The sequence below is a fragment of the Chenopodium album genome, chromosome 25 (assembly GCF_948465745.1).
Source record: "Chenopodium album chromosome 25, dcCheAlbu1.1, whole genome shotgun sequence".
NCBI lineage: Eukaryota > Viridiplantae > Streptophyta > Magnoliopsida > Caryophyllales > Amaranthaceae > Chenopodium > Chenopodium album.
This window is the reverse complement of record NC_137858.1, coordinates 17,688,188-17,714,646: the sequence shown is the minus strand read 5'-3', so window position 1 is coordinate 17,714,646 and position 26,459 is coordinate 17,688,188. Positions and strand designations below refer to the sequence as shown.

Here is a 26,459-nt window from a genome sequence, read left to right as displayed (position 1 = left end):
AGGTGCCGATTGATAATTTCGGGCCATTTTTCTGATTTATTAAAATCGGGCTAAAATAAGAAAATAAAAGGTTTGGGCCAAAATAAATAATAAAACAATAAAAAAAGGTTTGGGCTGAAATTAAAACTATGCTTTTACCAAACACCAAGACTGATCCATGGACTATCCAGAAATACAAATTTAATTAAAGTTTAAGCACTCTCGTGATTAAATACTAAACCCGACCAATAGTGGCGGTGAAAGATTGTTCATCATCAGGTTTGGTTTTGGGGAGACATTTTTAGGTGTCTACACATAGGGTTAATGATTATATTGGTTATAGCTATGGTCATAGACTTTTAAAGGTGGATATTTGTGAAGTAATTCTTGAAGGTTTAAATGATGAAATGCGAGTTGTTGTTGAATCCATGTCCGAAGGTCAATATATGTCTAATACCATTAAGAGAATTGGAGTATGTTTGTGTGGCTAGCTAAAGGTACCTATGATTGGGAGATGGCTAATTACGAGACATATGATAATTTTAATGATGCAATTTCATTTGAAGAATGTGGTGATAATGTTTTGGATTCTAATGTTTCGAGTTTTGATGATGCAAATTTTCAAAATTCTCCAAATTTTTTCTTGGATTCCAATTTTATGTCATGTACTCCGTATGATGTGGCTAATGTGCATGAGGTTGACACCTCTTCCTAATGTGATTTTCGAAATTTCTCTCATCCTCAAGAACCCAAGTCTTCTTTAGAGCTTGCTCTAGAACGTTTTTTGGAGGGTTGTGAAGAGAATAGAAAAAAAAATGGACATAAACAACACTCGTACATCCATGAATCATTATAGTGAAGCTTCTAGGGTTCAAATGAATGAAAATGAAAATTTTGAGAAGCCTCTTCTTGAAAAATCTTTGCTTGATGACCCTATTTTTCCAAATGTCATCAATTTGCATAATGAGCCTAATGTACCATTAATTATGAATGATGACAAAGTTGATGATTGTTTGTTGAATTCCACTAGTGATATAGGTCTACTAAAGTCCAAATGTAATGTTGATGGTATTCTTCAATTTGATTATATTGATGATTATTCAAGAGATGTTGAGGATAATTATCAATTTGGAAAGAGTAGCCTAGATATTCATGGTGAATTTTGGGATAGTAAGGATAAAAGGTATGAATTTGAGGAATATCCCTCTTTTGAGGACCATAGAGTTGAGAGTGAGGTAATTGTTGAGTCTTTACCAATTGAACATTCTTTTTTTGAGCCTCATGTCCCTTTCTCAAAAACTCTTGATATTATTGTCTCATTTCCAAACCTTTACCCCCCTCCTCTTCCCAAGTTCACTTCACATGAGCCTCTTTGTACTTCATTCTATGATTTGTGTAGGGAATATTTCAAGCACTATAACCCCAAGCTTGAACCCCACTGTGATCGTACACTAAAGTATGGTGGCGTTCCAAAGGGAAGAAAGCTAGAGCAAAAGAGTCGCCAACAAGTTTTAGGAACTTGTAAACCCAAAACGATCCAGGAGATCGTCAACTCCATAAGGTCAGGAACTAAATAGGGTTCGGAGATGAGGGTACGAATCCAATCTACAAAAGAAAGGACCCGCCCTATAAAATAGGTCTCTACTTTGTTCTACTCGTATTCATGTGCGCTTTTTTACTAACATGCAAACATTAGATTTAGCCCTAAACCTGTTTATCTATGTTGGTTGAATATTAATGCACAAATAAAACTATTATTGGTGATCACTTAAATTAAAATCATGTTAGCCTAAACCAAATTATTAATTATCTTGTTAAGCGTGATTTCAAGTACAAATTCCCTTTAAACATGCATAAAAGGCGTGATCAAGCAATTATAATAAAATAATAATCAAGCAACATAATAATAATCATAACAAGCATTATAATAGCCAAAATCATGTTAATAATAAAGCTTAAATAATAATAGCAAGATCCTAAGCAAGATACTAACAAGATTAATAACAAACCCTAGCATGTCACTAAGCATTAAAGATCAAAGTTTTAAACCTAACATGGTACTAACATGTTAAAATGATATTAGAAATGATAAGAGGCACCCTAAACATGATACTAGAAAGCAATAAAACATCCTAACATGATACTAGGAATATTAAACAATAATAAAAATGCTTTCTACATTGTGAATAAAATAGGGAGTAAGCTAACTACTTACTTTGAAGCCTCGTACCTCTTTCTAATAACAAAATACACAAGTTAGTAAACTTCAATGAAAATAATAGAAATTAAAGAATTAAATCAAAGTAAATAAAGTTTAAACTAGATTTGGACCAAACCCTCAGAAAAGTATAAACCTTGCACGTTTAGGGCGAAGACAACTTCGAACTTGGCTAGATGAATCTAAATCTTGTGTATGCGAAATTGTGTTTAATAAAAGGCTGGTTTAGAAAGAGAGAGAGAGAGAGAAATCAAGTAATTCTTGATGAGAGTTGATGAATAAAAACGGAGGTCGAGGACCCTATTTATAAGGAAAATAGTCCGGAAATTGACAGAATTTGATAAGGAATAAAACTACACGTTGTCGCCAGAAATTCACTCTGTCGCCAGGCGACAGGGTCTGTCGCGAGGCGACAGACTTGTCGTTTGGCGACAGCCTGGCTTGCACGCGCTTTCCACGCGGAATCCGATATTTAACCAAATTTGATCTACGGAATCCGTACAGAAGATAAAACGTATCCTTAAAAATAATAATATAAGAATAAAATAATAATATTTTATTCCAAATAAAAATCCATCTTAAAAACAATTATTAAATCTAATAATATTTAAAATTTAAAAGAACCTTCTAGAAAGTTCTAGAAAGTTATAATTAATCCTAATTATTTTAGAAATAATAATTAACATTGGGCCCTCCTCTAGATCATTGGGCCGTATGTAAATAATGAACCGGGCCCAGTTTAGAATTTTGGCCATAACTTCCTCAATATTCATCGGAATTGGGCTTATAATATATCGGTGGAAAAGTCTTTTCAAGCCCCATCCAATTACACTATTATTGGACCCTTATCATGGACCAAACTAAACAGCATTGGCTATTTTAAATAAAATAAGGTTGTTTTCAAAAACAGAAAGAAGAGAATTTTTAATAAAAACTAAACCGCAACACTTGACTTTTCCACACTTTCACCTCATTCGATTATGGTTCGACGTGAAAGGCATTCATCACTGGGTTTGGTTTTGAGGAGACACAAATGGGTATCTACAATTTGTATGACCATTTTACAACCAATGATACTCAATTTGATGAAGTTGATGTAAATATGGTTTTTGATTTACCAAATGAATCTCCAAAGTGTTTTAATTTGTTGATAGTTATACTTTTATTTTTCCTTCTTCTTTTCAATCTAGGACCTTTTTTAGATCTTTTCATTTTTATTTTAGGAAACTTTATAGATTAATGTATATCCTTTTCTTCTTCCCTTTAAATTTTCTTCTTATTTTTATGGTTTTAATTTATGAAATGTGCTCAAGTACATATGATAAGCTCCTTAGAAGTTTGTCAAATTACTTACTAGCTATGGTCTAGCCAAAGACTGAAAAGAAAGGCAATTTTTTCTTTTCCTTCCCCCTTTTTTTCCTTCTTCTTTTTTTTTTAATAATGATATGCATGAAATTTAATTGTATGATAATTTAAAATAATGGGATTTATGACATGATTCTCAATTAGGTACTCTCTAGTATCTCTCCACTCCAAATTACATCTTATAGTCTCAAATTCACAAGAATTTTGGAGTTTTTGCAACATTGGAAAGACACAACTTACTCTACCAAATTTTGAAGATTTTATGAAGAATTTTGCATCAAATTGAGCAATATCTCTTCCTCTATTCATCTCTTCTCAAGCTATTGATTTTATAATTATTTTTGCCATTCATTGGTTGCTTGTTTAAGAGTTTGGCTTGGGGCTAGATTGTATTGTATGTTGTGGTTTTTCGTTGTAGTTACGGATGTTGGACTATATGTACTTATTGAGATTGATTGCGTTCCTTCCCTCCCTCTCTCTTAATTATCTCTTCTAAGCATTGGGGACAACGCTTCGTCTAAGCTTGGGGGATAGCTTCACGCTTTCATGAAGGGGGATTAATTGTTAGTTTGATGCTTGAATTTGTTCATAGTTGTACATTTGGATATTCATGCTTTTTCTTCTTTTCTTTATCATAACTTAAAAAGACAAAAAAAAAAAAAAAAAAAAAAAAAAGCCAAAGGATGAGACTCAAATGATGATGCTTATATGTTTTGCTTGCTTGACTCTTGAGTGATGAGTACTAGTAGGGGTGAGCAAACCGGGTACCCGGTCAAAATTTTAGGACCCGGACGTGGAATTGGTTGGAACCGGGTCCTAAAATTCGAAACCGGAATTGGAATTGGTTTAACCGGGTCCTAAAATTTAGGAATTGGAATTGGTACCACCGGGTACCGGTTCCGGGTACCCACTTATGTATGTAATTTTTAAAATATAATACAAAAATATATTTCTTATTTTAGTTAGTATCATTATTAGTGTTTAATACTTATATTTATATACGCATTAAGTTATTTGTATTCATGTTAGGTACTAATAATACTTTTTTATTTTACAAATTAGATACATTTAACATATTTTTATTATCTAAAATTTATTTAGTTTAGGATATATTGAGTAACCGGGTACCCAACCGGTTCCGGTTCCAAAAAGTTGAGAATTGGAATTGGAATTGGTTATAACCGGGTCCTTAATTTATTACCCGAAATTGGAACCACTGGGTCCATTCTCGGTTCCGGACCCGCCGGTTCCTAACCAGTTCCGGTTCTAATTCCGGGTACCCGGAATTTTTGCTCACCCCTAAGTACTAGTTCTTTAGATGGGTGTATGCTAGAGTTGGGGTCATTTAGAGGCTTATTAATCTTGATTGCATTAGTGTATATGGAATGAAAGCCAATGAATGCTCAATTGCACGTCTAGCACAGGATATTGTCAAATTTGCCCAAAGCAGGATATGTTTGAATCGAATTGCGGTCCCTTGTGCCCTTGATGTGCTTCCTCTCCTCCCCGAAATGAAACTCTATTAGGGAATTGGTTCTACTTGTATCATGTGTAATAAGTGGCATAATAAGCCACATGTTTTGAATAAAGAAAGAGCCGCTCACAGTTAAAAGAGGCGAGGGCAATGAATGTTGAAAAAAAAAGAGAAACCAAAAGAAAAAAAATATATAGAAAAAGAAAGGGAGATCAAAAACTCCTTCAAAATTCTCAAAATTTTCACTTTTTCTTAATGAGAGGTCAACTTGTGGATGCCTCTCACACATTGTCTATTTTGATGTTTCTTGTGTAAAATTTCCAAGTTAGAGTGTAGTTAAATGGGCTTGGGTGTGCATTTTGGGAGGTGGACTTGCATTTTGAGATTTTATAACCGAAAGAGGGCTTGTTGCAACTTTAAAATATCTAGATGTGCTCTAATGAACTAGTAAAAGGTATAAAGAAGTATCCTAGTGCAACCTTGCTTAGTTTTCCTCTTTACCCCCAACTCATGTGTACATTTGTATGATTGGTAATTCTTGAAAGTTGCTCACTTGTCTTGCTTGTGTCTCATATCCCGATGAGTTGACTTGGGTGAAAAAAATTGAAATTGTATGCATGATTTTTGATGATGTGTTGTGGTTTGTGTGAGTTGTGGGTTAAGCTCAATGAAAACCCTCACGAGATAAAAACTCGTCCTCTTAGGCGACTTAGGGGTTTAAATTGCTTTTCACTTGTGCTAAAAGTGTTTATGGTGGTTACCATGCGGATTTGTGTTTTTGTGTTTCCTCTTTATTACCTCTCCTTGGTTTGATCATTAGCAAGTTATCTTCCTTCTTGATTTGACATGTTTGTTTTGCTCGAGGACTAGAAAAAGCTTAGCTTGGGGGAATTTAATAACTTGTTATTTGGTATGATTTTAGGGTACTTTTGAACCTTGTTTTCGTGATTATTCGACATCAAAGTTCATTATTTATCCTATTTTTATACAAATTTTGTACCTTCCATGCTTCACGGGTTGTTTGTGTTTTGATTTAATGTAGCTATTTTTAGCACCATATATGGATGTGATCAATCATGAGTGAACAAGGAGAAGGGAAAGCTTGGTTGATAGAGCAATGGAGGAAGAAGGATGAGTGCCTTAAAGAGAAATGAAAAGCTTTTGGAAAGCTTGAAGGGTTGTTTGGACAAGGGTCAACTTCAACTAACCATAAATTTTGTTCTACTCAAGATTTTAAAGTGATTCAAATTGGAGAATAAAGTTCATCTCAAGAGATTTCCAACGAGTGGTCACATGCCTTATTCCGATGAGTAACAAAGAAGTTATGACCTTCCGAAAATAAGCTGTTTCGCCAGAAAAGGGCTGCACGTCCGTGCCAAGAAGTGGCACGTCCGTGCAAGTCCCTGCACGTCCGTGCCAAATGAAGCACGTCCGTGCAAGGTCAGGCAGTAGCTACCGCTCGTATTTTAACAGGTCTGCACGTCCGTGCAACCTTTGGCACGTCCGTGCCGACCTGTAGACGGGTCATTTTTCTTGTTTTCTTCGTCCTTTCTATTTGGGGTAATATAAATACCTTCATAGCTCCGATTGTAGAAAAAAAATCTTCTTAGTGTAGTTTTAGCTTAGGTTAGGGTTTTTAGAGAGAGAAACTCTCATTTTCTAGAGAGAGAAAGTGGGGAAAACTTGTTGAAAGCTTGGAATATGAAGAATTGAAGGAGGGAGACTTGAAGATTTAATTATTTCTTGCAATATCAATGAGAATTTCTTACTCTCACTCTTATTTTATTGCTTTAATTACTTATTTTTGCATCTTTTCTAGTTTAATTACTTGTTTATGTTAGATTAGTGTTTGAATTCATGTTCTTAGTTGTTAACTCCCTTAGTTTTGGAATTTATAATGTTTTGTGAGTAGTTTATTTACTTGGGGTGGTTGAAACCATTAATGAATTCACAAATACTTGTTTGCATGTGTTGATTTAGCTAATGTGGGATGTTAATTAGTTGAGCTTAAGTGGTTTCATTGTTAGTTCTTGTAAGTGGCCATTGCTAGAACTATTTATCTAAGCTTTCTCAACGAAGGATCGAGAGATGAACTTGAGTTAGCTCCATTATGCTTAATTGACTTGAAATGCCATGAGAATAGGAATTTCCAGTCAAGGGAATGTTTATGTCATTGTGATTATGCTTTAACACTTGCTTTATGCTTTGTAACCACGAGAGTAGGTTGTATTCATGATTCAAGTAATCCCTCTAGCTTGAGAGAGTAGTTGGGTGCCTTAGATGACTTCCCCTAATTTATCCCCAAAATGCTATGTTTTGTATGTTAAATTGTAGTTTGTGAATGACTTAATTGGTGGATACCTTCCCAAGATCCTTTTTATTATTGTTTGTAGTTTTTTTCTTTATAACTTAAAACCAAAAAAATACTTAACTTAGCTTATCACAAATTGATATTTGTTAGTGCTCCCCTTAGTCCTTGTGGGATCGACCCTTACTAGCCCTTTCTACCCATTAGAGAGACCAAGTTAGGTTTTTATCTTTGGTAGGCTCGACGACGGCCTATCAGAGGCTCAAATGTTTAGGGTAAAAATACCCCAAGTACGTGGTCTAATACCATGATGACATGTGGCCCAATAAATGGGCCACACGTGTCACCATAGGAAGATGACACGTACCATGCACAAGAGAGCACCTGAGATCAGCTATGTCATAAAGGCCTCCTTACATCAGGAGGCCTAAAATACTAGGAATGCCGTAAAACGATGCCCCCAAAGGACACATGTCCTTCACTGATTGCGCCGCCAATCAATGACCCTAAATCCTAGGTCACTTACCCTAAGGGGCATAATTCCCCACCTCTATAAATACCCAATCATTGATGATGGCTGGGGTGGATTGTGACATAACATTCTCAAGAGCACAAAAAGCTCCAACTTCTCTCTATTTTCTCTCTCTAAACTTATTCCGTTTCCGGTCACTAATTTGATCGTTGGAGGCGGATCTCCGATCGCTAGAGACCCGTTGTTTTGCAGGTGTTTGCGTCCTGTTGCCAGTCTAAGCGTGACCAGTATCCCGTGGGATTCCAAAAAAACCTGAAACACAAATTATACAAGCTTTGTTGTGTGAAGATAATTTTTAGGAAAAGGAAGTGTAAATTTAAACTAATACTCCGTACTTTTTAAAACAGGTCTACTCTAAATTCTTAAAAGGTGTGCGATGCCCTATAATTGGACGATTGTATAAAGACTCGACCCATTTGTTTATTAGACGGATGAGGAAGTACTAATGGAGTTTTGTTATGCATTTGCAAATGCATAACAAATATAAAAATATTAAAAAGTACATGGAAGAGAGAGAAAGGAGGAGAGAAATAGGTAAGTGGGACCACTTTAAATGTGCCACTGAAAGCTTATATAATACCACTGAAAGCAAATGTGTCTGAATCCTCGTATGAAACGAGGACACATCCCAATAATATCGATTGGCCATGGTGATTAACGCCTACGAAGTTGGCAAACGGTAGCTCATACTTGTTTGTTATGTAAGTGGCATCAAAGCAAACCACATCACCAAATTCTTCATAAGCAACCCTAGCTACTACGAGCGTCAACCCACATTACGTCCTTCAACCGGCCATCACCATCTAATTTGTGTGCATGATAGAAATTTTGATTATCCGCTTGCATCTTATCAAAGTAGGCCATCATTGCAGCTGCATCACCACTTTCCATTTTCAACAGCTTCGCCTTGTAAACTTCATGTTGTAGGTCCTTAACACTAGGAAGGTTATCCACCCCAGTCTTAGTAGATATACATCCATGTGCTTGCCTTACAGGAAGACCTTCATCATAGAAATTTATTAGTTGCCTCCTTACATTGCATGTATACTTCTTCATTCGATATTCCTTCACCAACTTAGCATCACTTGGTTTGGGGGTATGGTTATCATGTTCGGTTTTCACCTTCCTGATAACCCAAAGCCCATCATTATCAATCCCGGCATATATCATGGCACCACATTCACATTTCTTAGATGTCCTTTTGGCACGCTGCAATTTCACTGTTAACCACACCACCAGTGCCACACAACTTCCTCCTTTATTGGCCTCCCTCCTTGCCCTCATATCTGGTGGGCCCCAACACTCACACTTCCATGTGGCACCTCTCCTCTCCTTTTTATTCTTCGAAAATGCAGACGAAACTCTAGTTACCCCAAAGCCTTTCTACTCTGCATATTCCTTGTAGTAGGTTTCTACATCTTCAAAGGATTTAAATACCATTCCTAACTTAGGAGACTCAACATAGGAGTACATGCTCACCTGGTTGGTTGACACAATGGTCTCCATAGTCTCAATGGTTTTAACTAGAGACAAGGCAGCTAGTCTCTTCTCAGCAGAGTTTGGTACAGTCAGTTGCATACATTTCATATAGGGGAGTTCATCACTAGCAACACCACTATAAGATATGACTCCCCCCCCCCTCAAAATTAGCAGATAACTCTTCAACTGGATCACACATTATGCCTTTGCCTTTGTCCTCAATACGATTAGACATTATGGCTTTCTCAACATGAGCAGACATTATGGCTTTCTCAACAGGATCAGACATTTCTTTCCCAAAATCAAACTCAAACTCAATCCCCAATAGCATAACTGCAATTCAATTTCAATCCAAATATCACATAAATCACTCAAATTTCAACCACACAAAATACAACATAAATCAGTCAAATAAATCACTCGAATTTCACATGAATTTCACATGAATATCACATGAATATCATATACACAAATTATCAATCACAAAATATCACATGAATCACTCCAGCATCATATACACAAAACAAATAAATCACTCGAATTTCATTCTAAAACTATAACAACAGAAGATAAAATACAGAACCACCAGTCGAAAATACACTCCTTAGCTTGACAAAAGACAGAACAATTTCAGAGCACCAGCAGAATTCAATCAATTAATGAACAAAATATACTATTATCTTTAAAACAAAAATTCAAACAACATTACATCTCCAACAACAACGCAGACTACACATTATTGCTTTACACATTCAATTCAAAAGAGTTTTAATTTGGGATTTACAGCAGACTACACATTATTGATTTACTGGGACTACACCACTCTCATTAATACGAACTACAATTCGAAATCGTCGTCCATTTTGAGTCATAAACACCAAATCATTACCCCAACTCCCATATCCTCAACAATGACAAAATGCCCCCACATCTAAAACTGATCATTAGGACTTCAAGGGTTTACAGCAGCTAGGGTTTACGAAATCAAACAATAAATTATACCTGTCACTGCAGCAACGACGCTCCAAAAACCTCTCCGGGCACCAGCGACGCTACGACAATATGGACTGAAGCTCCATTTTTGAATTTCGCCTCACCCACTCCCTCCAATTTGCTAGATATTGGAGAACTACAGTTGAAGAAAAATAACGGTTGTTGACAAATGATGAAGATGGCAAAATGAAAGTCATAACGGGGTCCAAAAATAAAGTTAACCATTGATTAACGTCACAGTTAAGTGCCAACATAGCACCAATTCAATAAAATATTAAAATAATACAGGCAAGCTCTTATATTTGCGATTTTGCCACTATATTAACGCTCATTGTCAATATTGCATATTAACTGGCAGCGCTCGTTAGTACTACTACATGCATACATTATACCACTGAATGTTCAACGGTACTCTTTGATCACACAATGGTAGTAAAAACCACCCAATATTACTACTCTAAATTCAGAATATGCATTTACGTATAATTACACCCTTGCTCCTTATCTGCATTTCTCTATGCATAAAGAAACTCATTAGGACAAGCTCTTCGACGGATCTATCCCTTTAGTAACTGTGACGGGTCATAGAGATTAGGGATGAGCAAAAGTACCCGAAAAATCGAAAACCCGAAAAACCGATCCGTAACCGTTCCGAAAATTAGGGTACCCGATCCGATAACCATAACGGTTCGGGTACCCGTTCCGATAATTTGTTATCGGGTATGGTTATGGGTATCATTATAAAATTAACGGTTACCCGATCCGATCCGATAAGCATTTTTTTTTGCTTTTTTTCCCTACTTAAATCTATTAATATAAATCTAAACTTTTACTTTACTTCATAATCACTTTATAATATCAATGATTAGTAATATTATTAATAATTTGGTCAAGATCATATGGTATTGTTGTTAATTAGTTGTAAATTATATCATAATAACTACATAATTAAGTTTAATCATAATTATTGGATATCTTATTGGGTACCCGATAACCGATCCGAAATTCCGGGTACCCGAAGTCCGGGTACCCGAACTTATCGATTCCGGTTATGGGTATCACTTTTAGTGATTTTGGTTATCGGGTACCCGAACCGTTAGTACTAACGGTACGGGTACCCGTCCCATGCTCACCCCTAAATTAGGGATCCATAGAATTGCTCTCTCTCAGATTAGTCAGATATCCATTGAAGCGCACTCAACGTTCTCCACTGAAGCGCAGTTGGCGTTCTCCGTTGAGTCTAGTTCTTGTATCCCTCCATTGAAGCAGCTTCTGAGGTAAGCTGTTTGTATTTGTTATCATCATTTCCAATATCCCTATAATTATGAGATCGATTATTGAATCAAATATCCCTATAATTATGAATCAAATTTGGTTACTAATGTATTGCACAACACTTTAATGTTAGGATTTAACTATGAAATCAGAGCTCTTTTCCCTCCTGCCCTGCCTCACTTTAATAATTATAATAAGCGATTTCATTGCTATAAATTTGCTATTCTTATTATATTCTAAGCTATATTCTAAGCGAGGTGAATTTAAAGTGATTTTTCGACCCTATTTGATTATTTAAGTTTAAATATTGAATGTTTACTTGATTAATTCAATTTAATTGGAAAGGAATGCGCTTTTTATTTATCTTGTACTGTGAAATTGTATAAAAGCCATTTTCAAGATGACCTGATTAATGACAGATTACTTTGGTTTAAATTTAGTTTAGGGGTTTGGAAATTTGAATTGATATCACTATGAGAAAGGGATCGAAAACGCGAGGTGGTCGTAGCACTCTTAGGATTTTACAGCAACGCTTTGAGTATTGTAACTTTGAGAGTGAGGAGGATGCTGTGAGCTATCTACGTAAGACATATCCGGAGTACAGGAGGTGGAAAACCGCAATACTCACCAAAAATGTTAGAGAGGCCCTTTTTCAGCTTAAGCGGAATAATAGTAGTGGCGGTAGAGATGGTCAAGTTCAACAATCAACATCGACTTCAGCATTATCATCTTCATCCATTGATTCAAGTTACGAGGAGGATTCCAGTCCGAAGTTTGACTTGATGAAAACAATGTTAAGGGAAGCCTATTGTCAGGATGGATTTGAACCTGATAAAACAGAAGAGAGTATGGAGGAGAAAAATGAGAAAACTGTAGAGTTATTAGAAAAAAAAGAGATTGAGAATACTGTGATGCTTGAGAAAACCGGAGGAATAGGAAGTAAAAATACGGATTTAGATGATGGTAGAGATCAGGTGCACACGCATCCCATGTTTAAGGATTTTGGTGGCATGCGTGAAGTATTGGAGGAATTAAAATACAATGTGCTTATCCCACTTCGTTACCCTGAACTCCTCAACCGGCTGTGTCAGTTACATGCAGGGCCACCAACAGGAATTCTATTGCACGGGCCTCCTGGGTGTGGTAAGACCATGTTGGCTCAAGCTATTGCTAATGAAGCTGGCGTTCCTTTGTATCAGATTGCATCGACTGAGATTGTATCTGGTGTTTCAGGTATGTCAAATCAGAACTAGCTTATACTATGTATGTTTTTGATATCTTTTGTGGCCTTTAAAGAGCCTACTATTGTTGGTAAAACCGTAGAAGGGAGAGAAAAGGATGAAAATGCACATTTCTTGCGACATTTCTTTCTTTCCATTCATATTTGAGTTTTTTTTTTATTTTTTTTTTAAATGGGGCATAGGATGGTAATTTTGTCACATATTTGAATGGAATAAAGCAATCAAAATTTGATTTTTTGGCCTACCGTCTATTTAAATTAGGGTTGGTTAAAAGGTTATTTGTAAAGAAGAAAGGCTATGTGAGTATGTGACATTGCTTATGGTGTCGGCAGTGTGTTGTTGTGCAACTTAGGTTTTCATCTTAAGGCTTTACATCTTCATGATGTCTTCTTCGGCCTTGCTTATGATGGTAAATGATATATATGTTAGGATTTACTTTAGCAGTACTTGATGCTTCTTGTGTTTTCATATTGAAGGTGAGTCAGAAGGAAACATTCGTGAGCTTTTCTTAAAAGCTCGTAGGACTGCTCCTTCAATAATATTCATTGATGAGATTGATGCCATTGCGGAGAAAAGAGAGAGCTCGCAGAAAAGGCAAGAAGGGCGAATTGTCACTCAGTTATTGAAATGCATGGATACTATATGTGAGAATGCTTCTGTAGCTGGTCAAAAGATTTCTGTGAGTGGGAGTAAAGTACATTCATCTCCAGCAGTTCCGGAGATTTCAGTTTCTGAGAGCAAACAAGGCCATGTTCTTGTTATTGGAGCAACCAACCGTCCAAATGCTCTTGACCCTGCATTAAGGCGACCTGGAAGATTTAACTGGGAGATTGAACTAGGAGTTCCAGATGAAAATGCAAGGTTTGAGATACTTTCAGTCTTGACACATGATCTTGGTGTTCAAGAGGGTTTGAGCCTTAGAAAATTGGCTAGGGACACAGCAGGGTTTGTTGGGGCTGACCTGGAAGATTATGTTAGAAAAGCTTCTGTACATGCTATGAGGAAGATGATAAACTTAAAGAAGGATGAGGGTCTTAAGGAGTGTGTAGTTGGGCCCCAAGATGACGGTTGGTGGAAGCAACTACGTTTTATGCCTGGAGAAATGGAAACACTCTGTCCCAAAATGTCAGATTTTGAGGTAATTCAATGTCACTTTCCTGTAAATGTTTTCCTAAGTGAAAAAAAGTTTTGTTCCACTGTAAAATTTGCTACGTCTGCCATTTATTGTCATGAAATGTTTATTAATTTATGCCATTTATTGTCATGAAATGTTTATTAGTTTATGGATACAGGTGCTTTTCCAAGTATGTTGATGTTTTTTTTTTTTCCTCTCCTGGACTATGTATTGATTTAGGTTGCATTTAAGAATGTTCAACCGTCTTTAAAGAGGGAAGGTTTCTCTGCAGTTCCTAATGTGAAATGGGAAGATGTTGGAGGCCTTGGCACCATAAGGCAGGAGTTCCAGAGCTGTATAGTTGATCCTATTAGAAATCCCGAAGATTATGAGGTAATTAATTATACTTGATATTTTTTTTAAAGTATTCTGGTCTTGTCCAATTTATTAGTTTGATTATACCATTTATATTTATTAGATTGCACATACTCTTAACCAACACACATTTTGACCGGTGAACTTCTGTGATTGTTCTTCTATTTTTAATTTTAATTTATATTTATTTCTTCTAAAAGTTCTTAATTGGCTTGTTTTACGTAGTCATTTTTTCTTTAATATCTTTAATCATTAAAATGTGTAAGATGTGATTTTGTGTTTTGCAATCACTAAAACTAATGTGGAGTAGCATTCTAGACTTTGTTATTCGAGAATTACTGATAACTGAGTTGTCATCAATTAGAATAGGCTTCTTATGCAACTTTTATTTACTTATTTATTTATTTTTTATTTTGAATAATCATGTGCAATGTGCAGTTTGTATTTTCCAATGTAATTAGTATTTGGTTTACTTAGGATTGTTGTAGCATTGTATGTGTAGCAATGGTTTACCATTTGTCTACTTTCTATTTAGGCCCCGTTTGGTTTGACATAAAACATTTTCAATGAAAAATTTGTTATCATGGAAAACATACTTTTAAGGAAAACCACTCCTGCAAGATAGTTTTCCTTTGTTTGGTTCTTACAAGAAAAGTTAAAGAGAAATGAAAAATAGGAGGGTAAATGTGGGTATGGATGTGAAGAAAGTAAAAAGAGGAAGGAAAATGAGGCTTCCCTTGTTTTGGAAAGGAAAATGTTTTCCACCATTATAGATGCAATTTTCCACCATTGAGAAATTATTTTCCGCCCCGTCACAAACCAATCAAAGGTAAATGGGAAAATCATTTTCCGTGAAAACATTTTACATCAAACCAAATAGGGCCTTAATGACTTGTAGCCATTTATAATTAGTAGTTTATTTTAGACATTTTTTAAAGTGGTCAATGATATAAGTTTTGGCAAAAATTTTATGGTAAAAATTACAAGTCAATTAGCTGTCAAGAATTTTATAGTGTAACAATGCATCAATTAGCTGTCAAAATTTAAAAACAAAACGAATAAAAGTGCAGCATTAGATATTATTTTTCAAGTAAAAGCTCTACACTACAGGCCATATTAAACTATCAACACACGACACAATGTGGGTAGGAACTTAATTGTGGTTTTGTCTACTTAATTGGGCTTATGGAGCTATGGGTTTACCAAATTTAAGTTCAATAGTTGTAAAGTTGTAGTAAGAAAAAAAAAGATATGGTTGTAAGTGCTAAGTTGGGTGGGTAAAGCGGGACTGCGTAGGCAGGTATTAATTTCAATCCACCACCTAACCACTGCCCATGGTGGGTATGACTATTGTACCCATACCTCACCCGCCCCACTGACGTGGTGTGGAACCAGCATTTTTGTTCCCACTTGCATCCCTATCGTAGATACTTCTCCATTCTATACACGTGTAAGAAGTTGATAATGGTACATGGTTTGATTGATTTTCAGGAAGTTGAAGAGTATTTTTTTTGTAACATTATTTTGTTAATTTATTGAGGAAAGCACATGTATTTCAGTACAACTAGTAGATTCTTGTTGATGAGTGTTTCATGATAAGCTGCTGTCCTTTTCAATTAAGAGAGGTTTATCTGCTTTTTAAATCCTACTTGCTTTGCTGCTTGTACAGAAATCACTGGGAATCCTTGCGCTTCCCGTGATATTTTGTCTTTTTTCAAACTGACTTTATAATGAGTCATTGCAGCTAAAATTTTTTTACACCTTTTCAGCTATCAAGCCAGTGTGATTGTTGATCTGGTTCCCATGTCTGCTTTTATGAGCAGCATCTTATGTCTGATGATTTTTGTATATTGACTCTTATTTCTGCTGATATTATTCAGGGATTTGGAGAAGATTTGCCAGCAGGATTCTTGCTTTATGGTCCCCCTGGCTGTGGTAAAACGTTGATTGCCAAGGCTGTTGCTAATGAGGCTGGTGCAAGTTTCATTTACATCAAGGTCTATTTTCACTGCCCCCTGCTGTAAATTCCCCCCTCACCCCCCTCCCCCACCCACCCCTGTCTGTTTGCATCTTTGCTTTCTTGGGATTGGGCCTTTAAAGCATACTCACCTTGCTATGAAGTACTTAAACCTTACCAGGGTCCTGAACTTATGGACAAATATGTTGGTGAAAGTGAATTGGCTGTTCGCAAGATCTTTAATCGTGCAAGGACATGTTCTCCATGTATTCTCTTCTTTGATGAGGTATGAATAATTTTTCTTGAATTTATAATTATTGTTTTAAATGTTCACATTGTTGTTGCTCGTTGCTAGTTTCCTTTGTTGGCTTGTAAGTTTTAATATAGCCAAGAGAGGCAAATTTGAACAGCCTTTCGGCCAAGCATTATGATAAAATATTTTAAAGGCAAATTGTAGTGTAATAGGCAATGGGTTTATCTACATGATGAGGTCGCTATTGCTTTTTTTCATGAAACAATTGGGACATTTTCTTTTTTGAGAGGAGAGAAAGGAAGGGGGGTTTGATCAAGCTTTCGGCTTTGCATTATGATGGGATATCTGAAAGGAAAGTTGTTGTGTAATAGGCAATGACTTTATCTAGGTCACTATTGCTTTTCTTGTTTTTCTTCATGAAATTTGCTAGATAGTTGGAGCTTTTTTTTTTTTTTTTTTGGGTGGGGGGGTTTGGGGTGCGGGGTTTATATGGTGCTCTGTGACACTTTTGTATTTATTCTTTCCTACCTACGGTGTTTGTTGTGGCTGGAAATACAAAGCCTGAAGTGGTAATATTATGTTAAACCAAACATCAATTTCCCTAACCTATGTGAAAGTCTTGCAATCCTAAATCAATGCGGAGTATCAGTCTATATAATGTTTTTTTGTTTTTGATGCTTATATACGCCTTGAGGGCTGCATATAACATTACCCATTTTAAATTCCAATTTGCCCCAACCACAATTTAGTGACTAAATCATGTGAATCCCATTTATATGGAGAAGACATGTGAAAAATGATGTATTATTGATTGTATGTTCCTTTTTGAGATGAATAGTGGGATGATTGTAGGCTTAAAGCCTTAATCACCTCAAAATACTTGCTACCTTTTGATATGCTCCACTCATATTGGTGTAAAAGCCTCTAATGCTAAAAAATTACAATGCCCGTATCTATGATTTAACTTTCCACACCCTCCCTTTTCTGGGTGCATTCATATTTGGAATTCCAACTTTCCTTATAATTTTGTGAATTGCTGCTTTAGAGTCTTAGCAAACAAATTCGTTTCTTGTTTGAGATGTTAATTATTGTCAGCTATGTCTTCTTTTACAGCCATCTGCTATCCAATGGCATGTGATCTATTTCCATTTGTTTGGTCTCATCATGAAATACTGTGTTTTTTGCAATATCTTTCACCTCTCAATCATCAAATCTAATCTTATTGGGTGTTTTTATTAATCTCCTGTGTATACATTTTGATAGTAAGAATAATTCTACATTTCTAATAATTGATTGTTAGTGGACAGCTTGCCCAATCCGAGATATTAAAGCAATATTTAATACCTCTTGATCTTAATCTCTTGATTGTTTAATTGTCAAGTGACGGCCAAACAAAAGCTCAAAGTGGTTGCCCAGCTCACATTATTTACCTAGAGTTGAGATATATGCTGTCACTAATGCACTCTCATCCCAAAAAGCTTATTGGAAACTTAAATTAAGATCTTAAAACTCTCGCCATGTCAAGGATGTAAAAATCCTTCCTTTTTATATGCCCATTCTTTTATATCGGTGTATTGCTAATTGTGTGTATCATAACAAGAATAGGACTACAAGATAAATTCAGGAATCAAATTCAATTGATGACATTTGAAAATGCTGAACTTGTCACAGGTGGATGCTTTGACTGCAAATCGTGGAGAATCTAGTGGGGTTACTGATAGGATACTTAAGCAGGTTCTTCACTTTGTACCACTGTATAGTTTTGGTTTATTTTTCACATGGGCACTCAGATGTTTAAAATCTTAAATTGTCATTGCAGCTTCTTATTGAGCTAGATGGTGCAGAGGAAAGGCGGGGGGTTTATGTCATTGGTGCTACAAATAGGTATACTTTTTTTTTTTTCATTACTTATCACTGCTAGTAATATGTTTTATCAATGCCAAAATCCTCCTATATGACAGTCTTTATCTGGATGTTCTAGACCTGAGTTGATAGATCGTGCTTTATTGAGGCCTGGAAGATTCGAGGAACTATTATACATTCCTCTGCCTAGTCCACAGGAACGTGGCTTGATATTGAAAGCTCTTGCAAGAAAGAAACCTATAGATACCGGTGTGGATTTACTTGCTATTGCAGAGAGAACAGCTTGTGATCATTTTAGTGGCGCTGACCTTGCTTTCCTGGTTTGTTCACCCCATTCCTTGTTTCTTATCTTTGCTATGTCTTTATCACAATTCTGGTACTCCTACATCCCTCAGTGGATGTTCATTAAAATCTTGATATTCCTTTCAATTAGCAATGTAGGCTAAGTATCCCCTTTTTTTTTTTTTTTTTCTTTTTGGAATACTGCTAGATGCGGCAAGCCAGTAGGTTTGCTCATGACGAGATGCGATTATTGAAGCAAAAGGGTGCAGGTGCCATTCCTTGGTTGATTAATTATAGTCATTTTGAAAAAGCATTGGTGGGATTGAATCCTTCTGTTAACAAAGAGGTATAATTGTTTTAATTGCGTCATTGGTATTTTAAACTAAAAAAAGTTGACTGTCTAACATGTCTTGAATATCCTCTTATTTCTATGTGGGGGAGCAGCAAAGAGATTTCTATGATAAATTGTCACGCAATTTTTCTCCAACCTAACCAATGTCGAGACAAAAGCACTGAACACATGTGGAGGTATATATTACTTGCCTTCATTGAGTTTGTTCTCTATATAATTTGCTTAACATAGTCATATAGTTTCATTGCCATGTTTTAAGGCTATGTTTAGCTCACCTAAAATCTGGTTTGAATTTATCTGTTCAAATATACTCTTATCTGATTTTTTTTCAAGTTAAGAATGTAAATAAAATTATGACTATTTATTTATTTTGATAGGAATATTATTATTACTCTTATTCAAATAAATAAGAGAGTGGTAATAAGGCGGATTGGTGTAAGGAATAAGGAATAACATAAGAGTGGGTGGAATTAGGTAAATATTAGGCCTTGTTTGGTTGACATGAGAATTAAATTCCCATATGAAATTGCATTTCATGGGAAGTTATTTCCCTCATGAAATTCCTAGGAATTTCCTAAATTTGTTTGGTTGGCAATGTGAGAATTTAGAAATCCCATGAATTTTGATTGACCTAGGGGGGTCTAGGTAATTTACTTGCCTTGTTTTGTGGGATGTTGAAATTCCCATGAATTCACTTCCCCCATTTTTTTTTTTTTTTTTTTTTCCAACCAAACAACTTCTCAATTTATCAAATCTCATGAATTTTCACTTCCCCCATTTTATATTGTCAACTAAACAAGGCCTTAAAGGTTAAGGGAGTAAGATAGATATTTTTGCTTATTGAAAATAGAATAAAGATATGGGTATATCAAATTAAAATATCTTAAAGTGAAATATGGCTACATCCATCAAAAACAAAGGGAGTATTGTTATTGTAACTTGCAAATATGTGAAATTAACTGAAAATCGTATATGCAAAACAATATAGTGTTGTTTTTAGCTTTTTATATTCGTGTTTAAATTATAAAAGTGTGAAAAACAGAACTTGTATGACAAGTATTTTTCTTGTTTTGGCTATGCTACTTCATATGTAGGTTTTGCTTTTTATAAAGAACCTATTTCAATCAAAATCCACCTCTAAAAGGAAATGCAAATGCATATTAATACTGTACAACATAATAAAAAAGTTACATCTCTCTAGATGCCTTAACATGTTACATGTGCATCATACTTACAATTGTACCATGCAGATAATGCATTTATTCATTCATGCTCTCATTAAAGCCGTCCAAAATGAATAAATTATAATTATTACTAATTTATAAAACAAATTCTCTGATGTGATTTGATTATTTCTAATTCGACCTGAACTTTTTTTCTTTTTTTTTTTTTTAAATTGTGATATGTTATAATGATATGGAATAAATATGTTTTCTTATCTGTTTGATTCAAACTTATTTGCTATTATACTACGTGTCTACGTATATGATCTGATTTGATCTCAGCCTAATTCCATGATTTTGATATTTACATTTAAGTTGTTGTGAACTGTTGGTTTTACTCAACTGATGCCCTTAAGAGTTATGATTTACACTTGAGCCTTTTCTACTGCTAATACTGCTTTGTTTTTTTTCATGAAAGGTAATGCGTTGAATTCAATGGTTCTTACTGCTTTAACTGCATTATAAAAAGTGTGACAAGTCTATACTAACTACTAAATGGCGGTGATATGAATTGTTCCTCACACTTGGGATCTTTGTTGATGCATTGACTTAACATAATTCGTGTTTTGCTCATGTTCGTAGAAGGGTAACTATGTTGCTCATTTATTGGCCAAATTTCCTTTAAAAAAGAATTTTGAAGTGAGGGTCTCCTGATACATCGCCCCATGTACAAGTACCCTTGAATGAACTTGGTTTGCTATGGTGATGAATCTAAAAGATTCTTATTGTCGCATGTTGAGAATGGTTATGCTGTGGTGGTGTACTCTGGTGCTGGACCTGTTGGTGTTGGTATTACCATTGCTCGTTTAACTTTCTCATTGCAGTGAGACAACGAGCTATACTTGAAGGCCTGCTTCTGTGTAGAACTTCATTTTGGGGACATTTAAAATGCAGTAATTATAGAGGGACAATACCACAAAACCACTGCACATATGAGGGGTATTATTAAGCTATAGGGTCATCTTGATTATTGTTATCAATTTTGGTATTAATATTGTTATGTTTTTGTAAAACTTCATTTTCTTGTTTATGGAATTTTAGTTATCATCTATAAACTACTGAATACTCTTGTGGTTTCGTCCCATATGTGCCTATTGTTTTAGTACGATCTTGAGATATACATTTGACTATCAATATTTTCCATTATGTATCAACTAAAATTATAAAAAGTTTATATTATAAATAGGATATAAATATACATGTCGAATATGACAATACTTCATTTTTTTAAAATATAAAAAACCACATTTTAATCCTTTTGTGAAAAACCATTTTTTTACAAAAATGTCGTAGAAAACCACCAAGAAGATCTTGAAGGCTAACTGGAAAATCACTTGCGTAGGGCTCGAGAATTTCATAAGGCCTTAAACTTGAATTTGCAAGAGACAGTAAGAACTTCATAGCTGAGACCAAGGTTCAGAGGGAGCCAATTTATCTTTCATTTTAGGCCCTTCCGCACCCAAAATATGTTAAGTCTACTTTAGTTGCAGATATATAAATTGATGATGGTTGTCCTCAGAAAATTTGGATGATAAACAGAAATCAGACAATTGTCTTTATAATTGCTATAAAGTATAGGTCAGAAACACAGATTTACATTCTCGACTAACTTGTAAGCTGTACTACCGACAAAATTATCGTACAAAAAGATACATAATTATATGCTCATAAACAAGAAAAAACTACGATATCATTGTCAAGATCTAGAAGGGCCAGAAATCATGTTGAGGCTTCTTCACCATAATCTGATTGTACTCCGGTCTTGATGTCTGCAATAAATAAGAACCACCATAAGATAAATAATGACGCAGGACATCTGCCACAATCCTATCTTATTAATAATTTAACAACCTTTCCCTCTCATTTGCTTACAACATACAAAGTCTTACAAGTTACACTATCCTAGAGAAAAATCTACAGGTGCATGCTGATACCTACCCATTTGAAAAGCACAATACCAACACAGGTAGCTCGATTATGAGAAAACAATAACAATTTACTTAGAAGACACAATAAAGGATAGAACCACACATGTTGATTTTCTATGGCTGTTTTACACGAAAATCAAACATTTAAGAATTATTGCTATACTGCATTCAATGTTGAGAACAGAGTAGATCAGATAGTCTAGTAAAACAACACACTCCAGCAATAAGCCTATCAAACTCCTGTGAGTCTGTTACTGGTAATAAATCAATAGCATGTTCATTTATAGCTATCCCATCTATAATACAAAAAGAACTTTGGTACCTCCGTCCCCCTTCCCCAACCCCACACACTACCTCTCACCTGTGAAGACACACTTTCATTTAATCTGTTGTAACGAGAAGTAGATTGATGCATGATACTCCATATACATTTAAGGTGATGGGTGCCTTTTAGTAAACCAAGGTCATCCTTCTAACATCACTAATAATTTATTCGATTACATTCGGCAACTATACATGGATTTAAAAGTCACGTGAAAGTGATACATTTCACTTGCAAACTGATAAGTAAATGCAGATTGAGCAATTCCATGAAGGGTGATGGGTGCCTTTCAGTATAGAAAGAACATTTAAATGAAGTAACATCAATAACAATTCACTGAATTTATTGCCTGCAAAGGTCAAAAAGTCACTTAAAAAAGATACCAATTCATTTCCAAATTGGTTAAGGAGATGCAAACTGATTACTTGAGTAGGGCATAGCAGCAGAAGGTATGTTACATATTCTTGTTACAAATACAAGAATTTGTAACAAAGAATAGACCACTTATAAGAAACATGTATGATTGGCTGATTGCTATATTCTATTGCAGCTTTCTCTCAAATATGAGTTTTATTGAGCAGATAATTCTACTGTTTGGAAAGAATAGTCAAGTTGTCCAAATACATCATAATGAAAAAAATTATAAAAAAAATATAATAGCCATAATTTTACTAGAGTACCCCTAAATTAAGTTGTCTCATACCCAATTTGTATCCACCCCTCCCTTTAATGGGGGCATGTTTGCACATTTAATCATGATCCATTCATATTATAAAATTACAAAATAGTATAGGTAACTTCCTAACAAAAGGATAATTTTATAGAAGATATACACAAAAAATCTCAAGTTCTCAACTATGGATTGTATTTCTATAGCAATCCCAACTATAAAAATACTTGTATATCCTAACTACGGGAGAATTTTTCCCAAAATAATCCATAATTACCAGCTCCCTTGCCCTGCCAACAACCGCACTCCCTACCTAGTCACCCTCGTCCTTCCCCCGACCAACACATCACTGCCACTAAGTCTCTTCCATCTTGTCGCCAGTGAATTTGCAACTTCCAGCCACTCCCATCTTCTGCCTAAATCAACCTTGCCTAACCATCCATTAATGTAGACTATACCACCATCCCCATTCAACCAAAACCATTGCACAACTCCATTTAATTTGACTTTTAGATTTGAATCACTAGTAGTTACAGTCTAAAATTTAAAGAGTTTCCACAAACAACTAAAAATGAAAGAACTCCAGTAATTGCTCAGCAACAACATCAAAATTCCTTTTTTTTTTTCCTTCTTCTTTGAGCAGATTTATTAAAATAAAAATATTCTTATGCATTTCCTTCATTGCTCATTCATATGCCTGAATTAGACAAAATAAAGACTAATCAGCAATATTTGCTTTTTATTTTGATTTTGAGCAAGCCAATTATCCAATCAAAGTTTCAGATTCTAATTTTCTTCTACTAGTGGCAAATGATCCTGAAAATTTTGTGGGTGTGAATCATGACTCTTGGATGAAGCCACATTCAACAAATTGTATTTTATGAGAATAATTTTGCTTAATGTGAGTGAATAGCTCGAGGTGCTTTTATTCTAGTGTCTAGATGAAAGTGATGGTTTCTAGCAATGACACATAGCAGACGAGTTAGTTTTGGTGGGGAAGGGGAAGCATGGTGGTCAACGGGAAGGAGGGAGAAGTATGGGAAGACAAAGGGAGTTTGGGGCAGAACTTTTAAGAAAAAAATTCAAAAAAAACTCAATCACATTATGCTACATGGCCCAAGTGACCTGCTAATTCAGTTCACGTAGGTCACCGTTTCATTTGGGAAGGAACACCCCCCCCCCCCTAATTGAGGTTATTCTAGAACATGTGGGATGATTATGGGAAGACTACCCATAGTAGTAATTATTCATGTGAATTTTTCCTATTTTATATTGGAAGATTGAGAAGAATAAATCACTATCCTAAGATAGACACAAATTATGATAGAATATCTTAATATGCTTCCTTTTCAACTCAGAGATAAAGACATAATGGGCAAGCAACTAAGCACGCAACTTCAACAAAAAGGCATCTCAACTTTAAGAAAAACATAAACTAAACCTCCATTGACAAAAGGGGGACTAATCTAATAATAATCACTATACCTAATTCACTAAACCTTCTAAACAGAATATTAGCTAAAGTCACTAAACCTAATTCAAACCTACTTGAGAGACTACGTTACACGGACTCCGCCCTCAATCCTATGAAACCCGTATGACAATAATTTTTGGGATGCAATTAAATTGGCGTGCTTTGAATACTCCAATCACCCCCAATGAGCAATCAATAATGGTAATTCAACATTTCAACATTCACGAGCAATTAGTGGAAATTCAACATTAAGCAAAATGAGGGCAAGAAGGCTGTTCTGCTAATATAACACTAAGCTAAATCAATGTTAATTGACGAGTGTGACTTATAATTCACCTGCAAACAATGGTGATTTAACATTCAGCAAAACGAGGATGAAATAGGCTGATTTCTATTCAAAATGAATGAATCAAACTTATTGACTCAGGCTATTTACAACAACAAAACCAAATCCTTATTCCCAAAAATGACGGGTTCGGCTGCGAATTATCCACGAAGATCCTCTTCCATCATTTTCCTCTATCTAATTCTCTACATGAATTTGGCTATAACAAATAAAATCAACAATTTATCCACCTACAAATCATATTGCAGTTTTAAACCCCTAATAAAAGTCCCAAAATTTAAATTCATACATTAAAAAATAAAAAACCCTAAAGTCTTACAGCAATTTTCTCAAGAAATTCTAGGTTAAACAAACCATAAATCAAAACTCAAATTAACGAACAGAAATTGAACTCGGAAACAACAATTAACAACTGAAACCAATCATCAAATTGAAAAGGTAATTAAATGAAGATTAGATTCAAAATTTAGAAGAAAAAAAGGGGAAATTGAGGAGACTTACGAGATCTTTGAAGAGGAGAAAAGCGACGAGAAAAAAGAGGAAGAAGAGAATCTCAAATTCGGCAGCACGAAGATGGAGGTAAATGGAGGTTGTCAACGATGGTTGTTGCCGCTTCGATCCCTTACCACGCATCTTTATCCGTGGGAATTTTGCAACTCAGTTTCGATATTTTGTTCTTCTTTTGGTTGATTTACTGTGCTTTTGTAAGCTTTGAAAATTTGAATGCAGTATTTGACTATTTGGTCATGCATATAAGAATTCAGCTACCCACTACTGACTAATTCCTTATTCAATTACTCTCTCACTATTATTTATTCATTCAAAAAAAAAAAAAAAAAAAAAAAAAACTATTAACTATTACTCCCCTTTATATATATATATATATATATATTAGATTGTAACAAAATTATATTATGAAACCAGACATTATGACAAATCTAGTGATATATTATATAATAACATTTACTTATTTTTTAGAGGTGAAAAAATTAAGTCAACCATGGTACTCCCTCCGTTTTTAAATACTTGCTCCATTTCTCCATGTGCGGAGTTTTAGGAGAAATTGGAGAAAGTAATAAAATATGGAGATAGTGGGGTTGGTAGAACAATAAAAAAAAATTGTAGAAAGCAAAAGTAATGGAGAGAATTGGAGGAGAGAGAATATATCTTGGGTCCACTTGGTGAGAGAAATTAATTAAATATTGTAAAAGCTTTCCAAATAAGGAAATGGAGCAAGTATTTAAAAACGGCCGCAAATGGAAAGTGGAGCAAGTATTTAAAAACGGAGTATGTGAATAGTGCAATTGTCAAAGTGATGCATATAAAAAAACGGAGGGAGTACTAAACTAGAAATTGTTGACATCATTATTGCCCATATGTCAATTTCTCAATAAAAATTTCCCGCTTAAATGCAATAATGATGTCTATTTATTTAT

General features: G+C 35.0%; 1 protein-coding gene and 1 long non-coding RNA gene across 3 annotated transcripts; one reads left to right on the top strand and one right to left on the bottom strand.

The window, feature by feature from the left end:
- Positions 1 to 6,656: 6,656 nt before the first annotated feature.
- On the top strand, positions 6,657 to 21,417 carry LOC145614812 (cell division control protein 48 homolog C-like). 2 transcript variants are annotated; one of them, XM_081669876.1, is made up of 12 exons: positions 6,657 to 11,625; positions 12,069 to 12,856; positions 13,341 to 14,002; positions 14,219 to 14,371; positions 16,234 to 16,350; positions 16,492 to 16,596; positions 18,235 to 18,297; positions 18,383 to 18,447; positions 18,545 to 18,746; positions 18,917 to 19,054; positions 19,153 to 19,236; positions 20,702 to 21,417. In XM_081669876.1, the coding sequence occupies exons 2-11, from the start codon at positions 12,097 to 12,099 to the stop codon at positions 19,198 to 19,200; spliced, it is 2,313 nt and encodes a 770-aa protein (XP_081526002.1). In that variant the 5' UTR covers positions 6,657 to 11,625; positions 12,069 to 12,096; the 3' UTR covers positions 19,201 to 19,236; positions 20,702 to 21,417. The 2 variants fall into 2 exon arrangements, with proteins under 2 accessions (XP_081526002.1, XP_081526001.1); XM_081669875.1 differs by having other exon boundaries at positions 12,064 to 12,856.
- A 375-nt stretch (positions 21,418 to 21,792) lies between these two features.
- On the bottom strand, positions 21,793 to 26,031 carry LOC145615517 (uncharacterized). The gene is made up of 2 exons (XR_014107289.1): positions 25,525 to 26,031; positions 21,793 to 22,052 (listed from the first exon to the last, which is right to left on the bottom strand). It is a non-coding gene; the product is annotated as an uncharacterized LOC145615517 (long non-coding RNA).
- Positions 26,032 to 26,459: the final 428 nt, after the last annotated feature.

Bases quoted from the DNA above. Each gene is read 5' to 3' on its own strand.
- LOC145614812 (XM_081669876.1), top strand. From the start codon at position 12,097: ATGAGAAAGGGATCGAAAACGCGAGGTGGTCGTAGCACTCTTAGGATT. The intron at 14,003-14,218 runs GTAATTCAATGT...GTATTGATTTAG, and splicing joins CCAAAATGTCAGATTTTGAG to GTTGCATTTAAGAATGTTCA. The intron at 16,351-16,491 runs GTCTATTTTCAC...AAACCTTACCAG, and splicing joins CAAGTTTCATTTACATCAAG to GGTCCTGAACTTATGGACAA.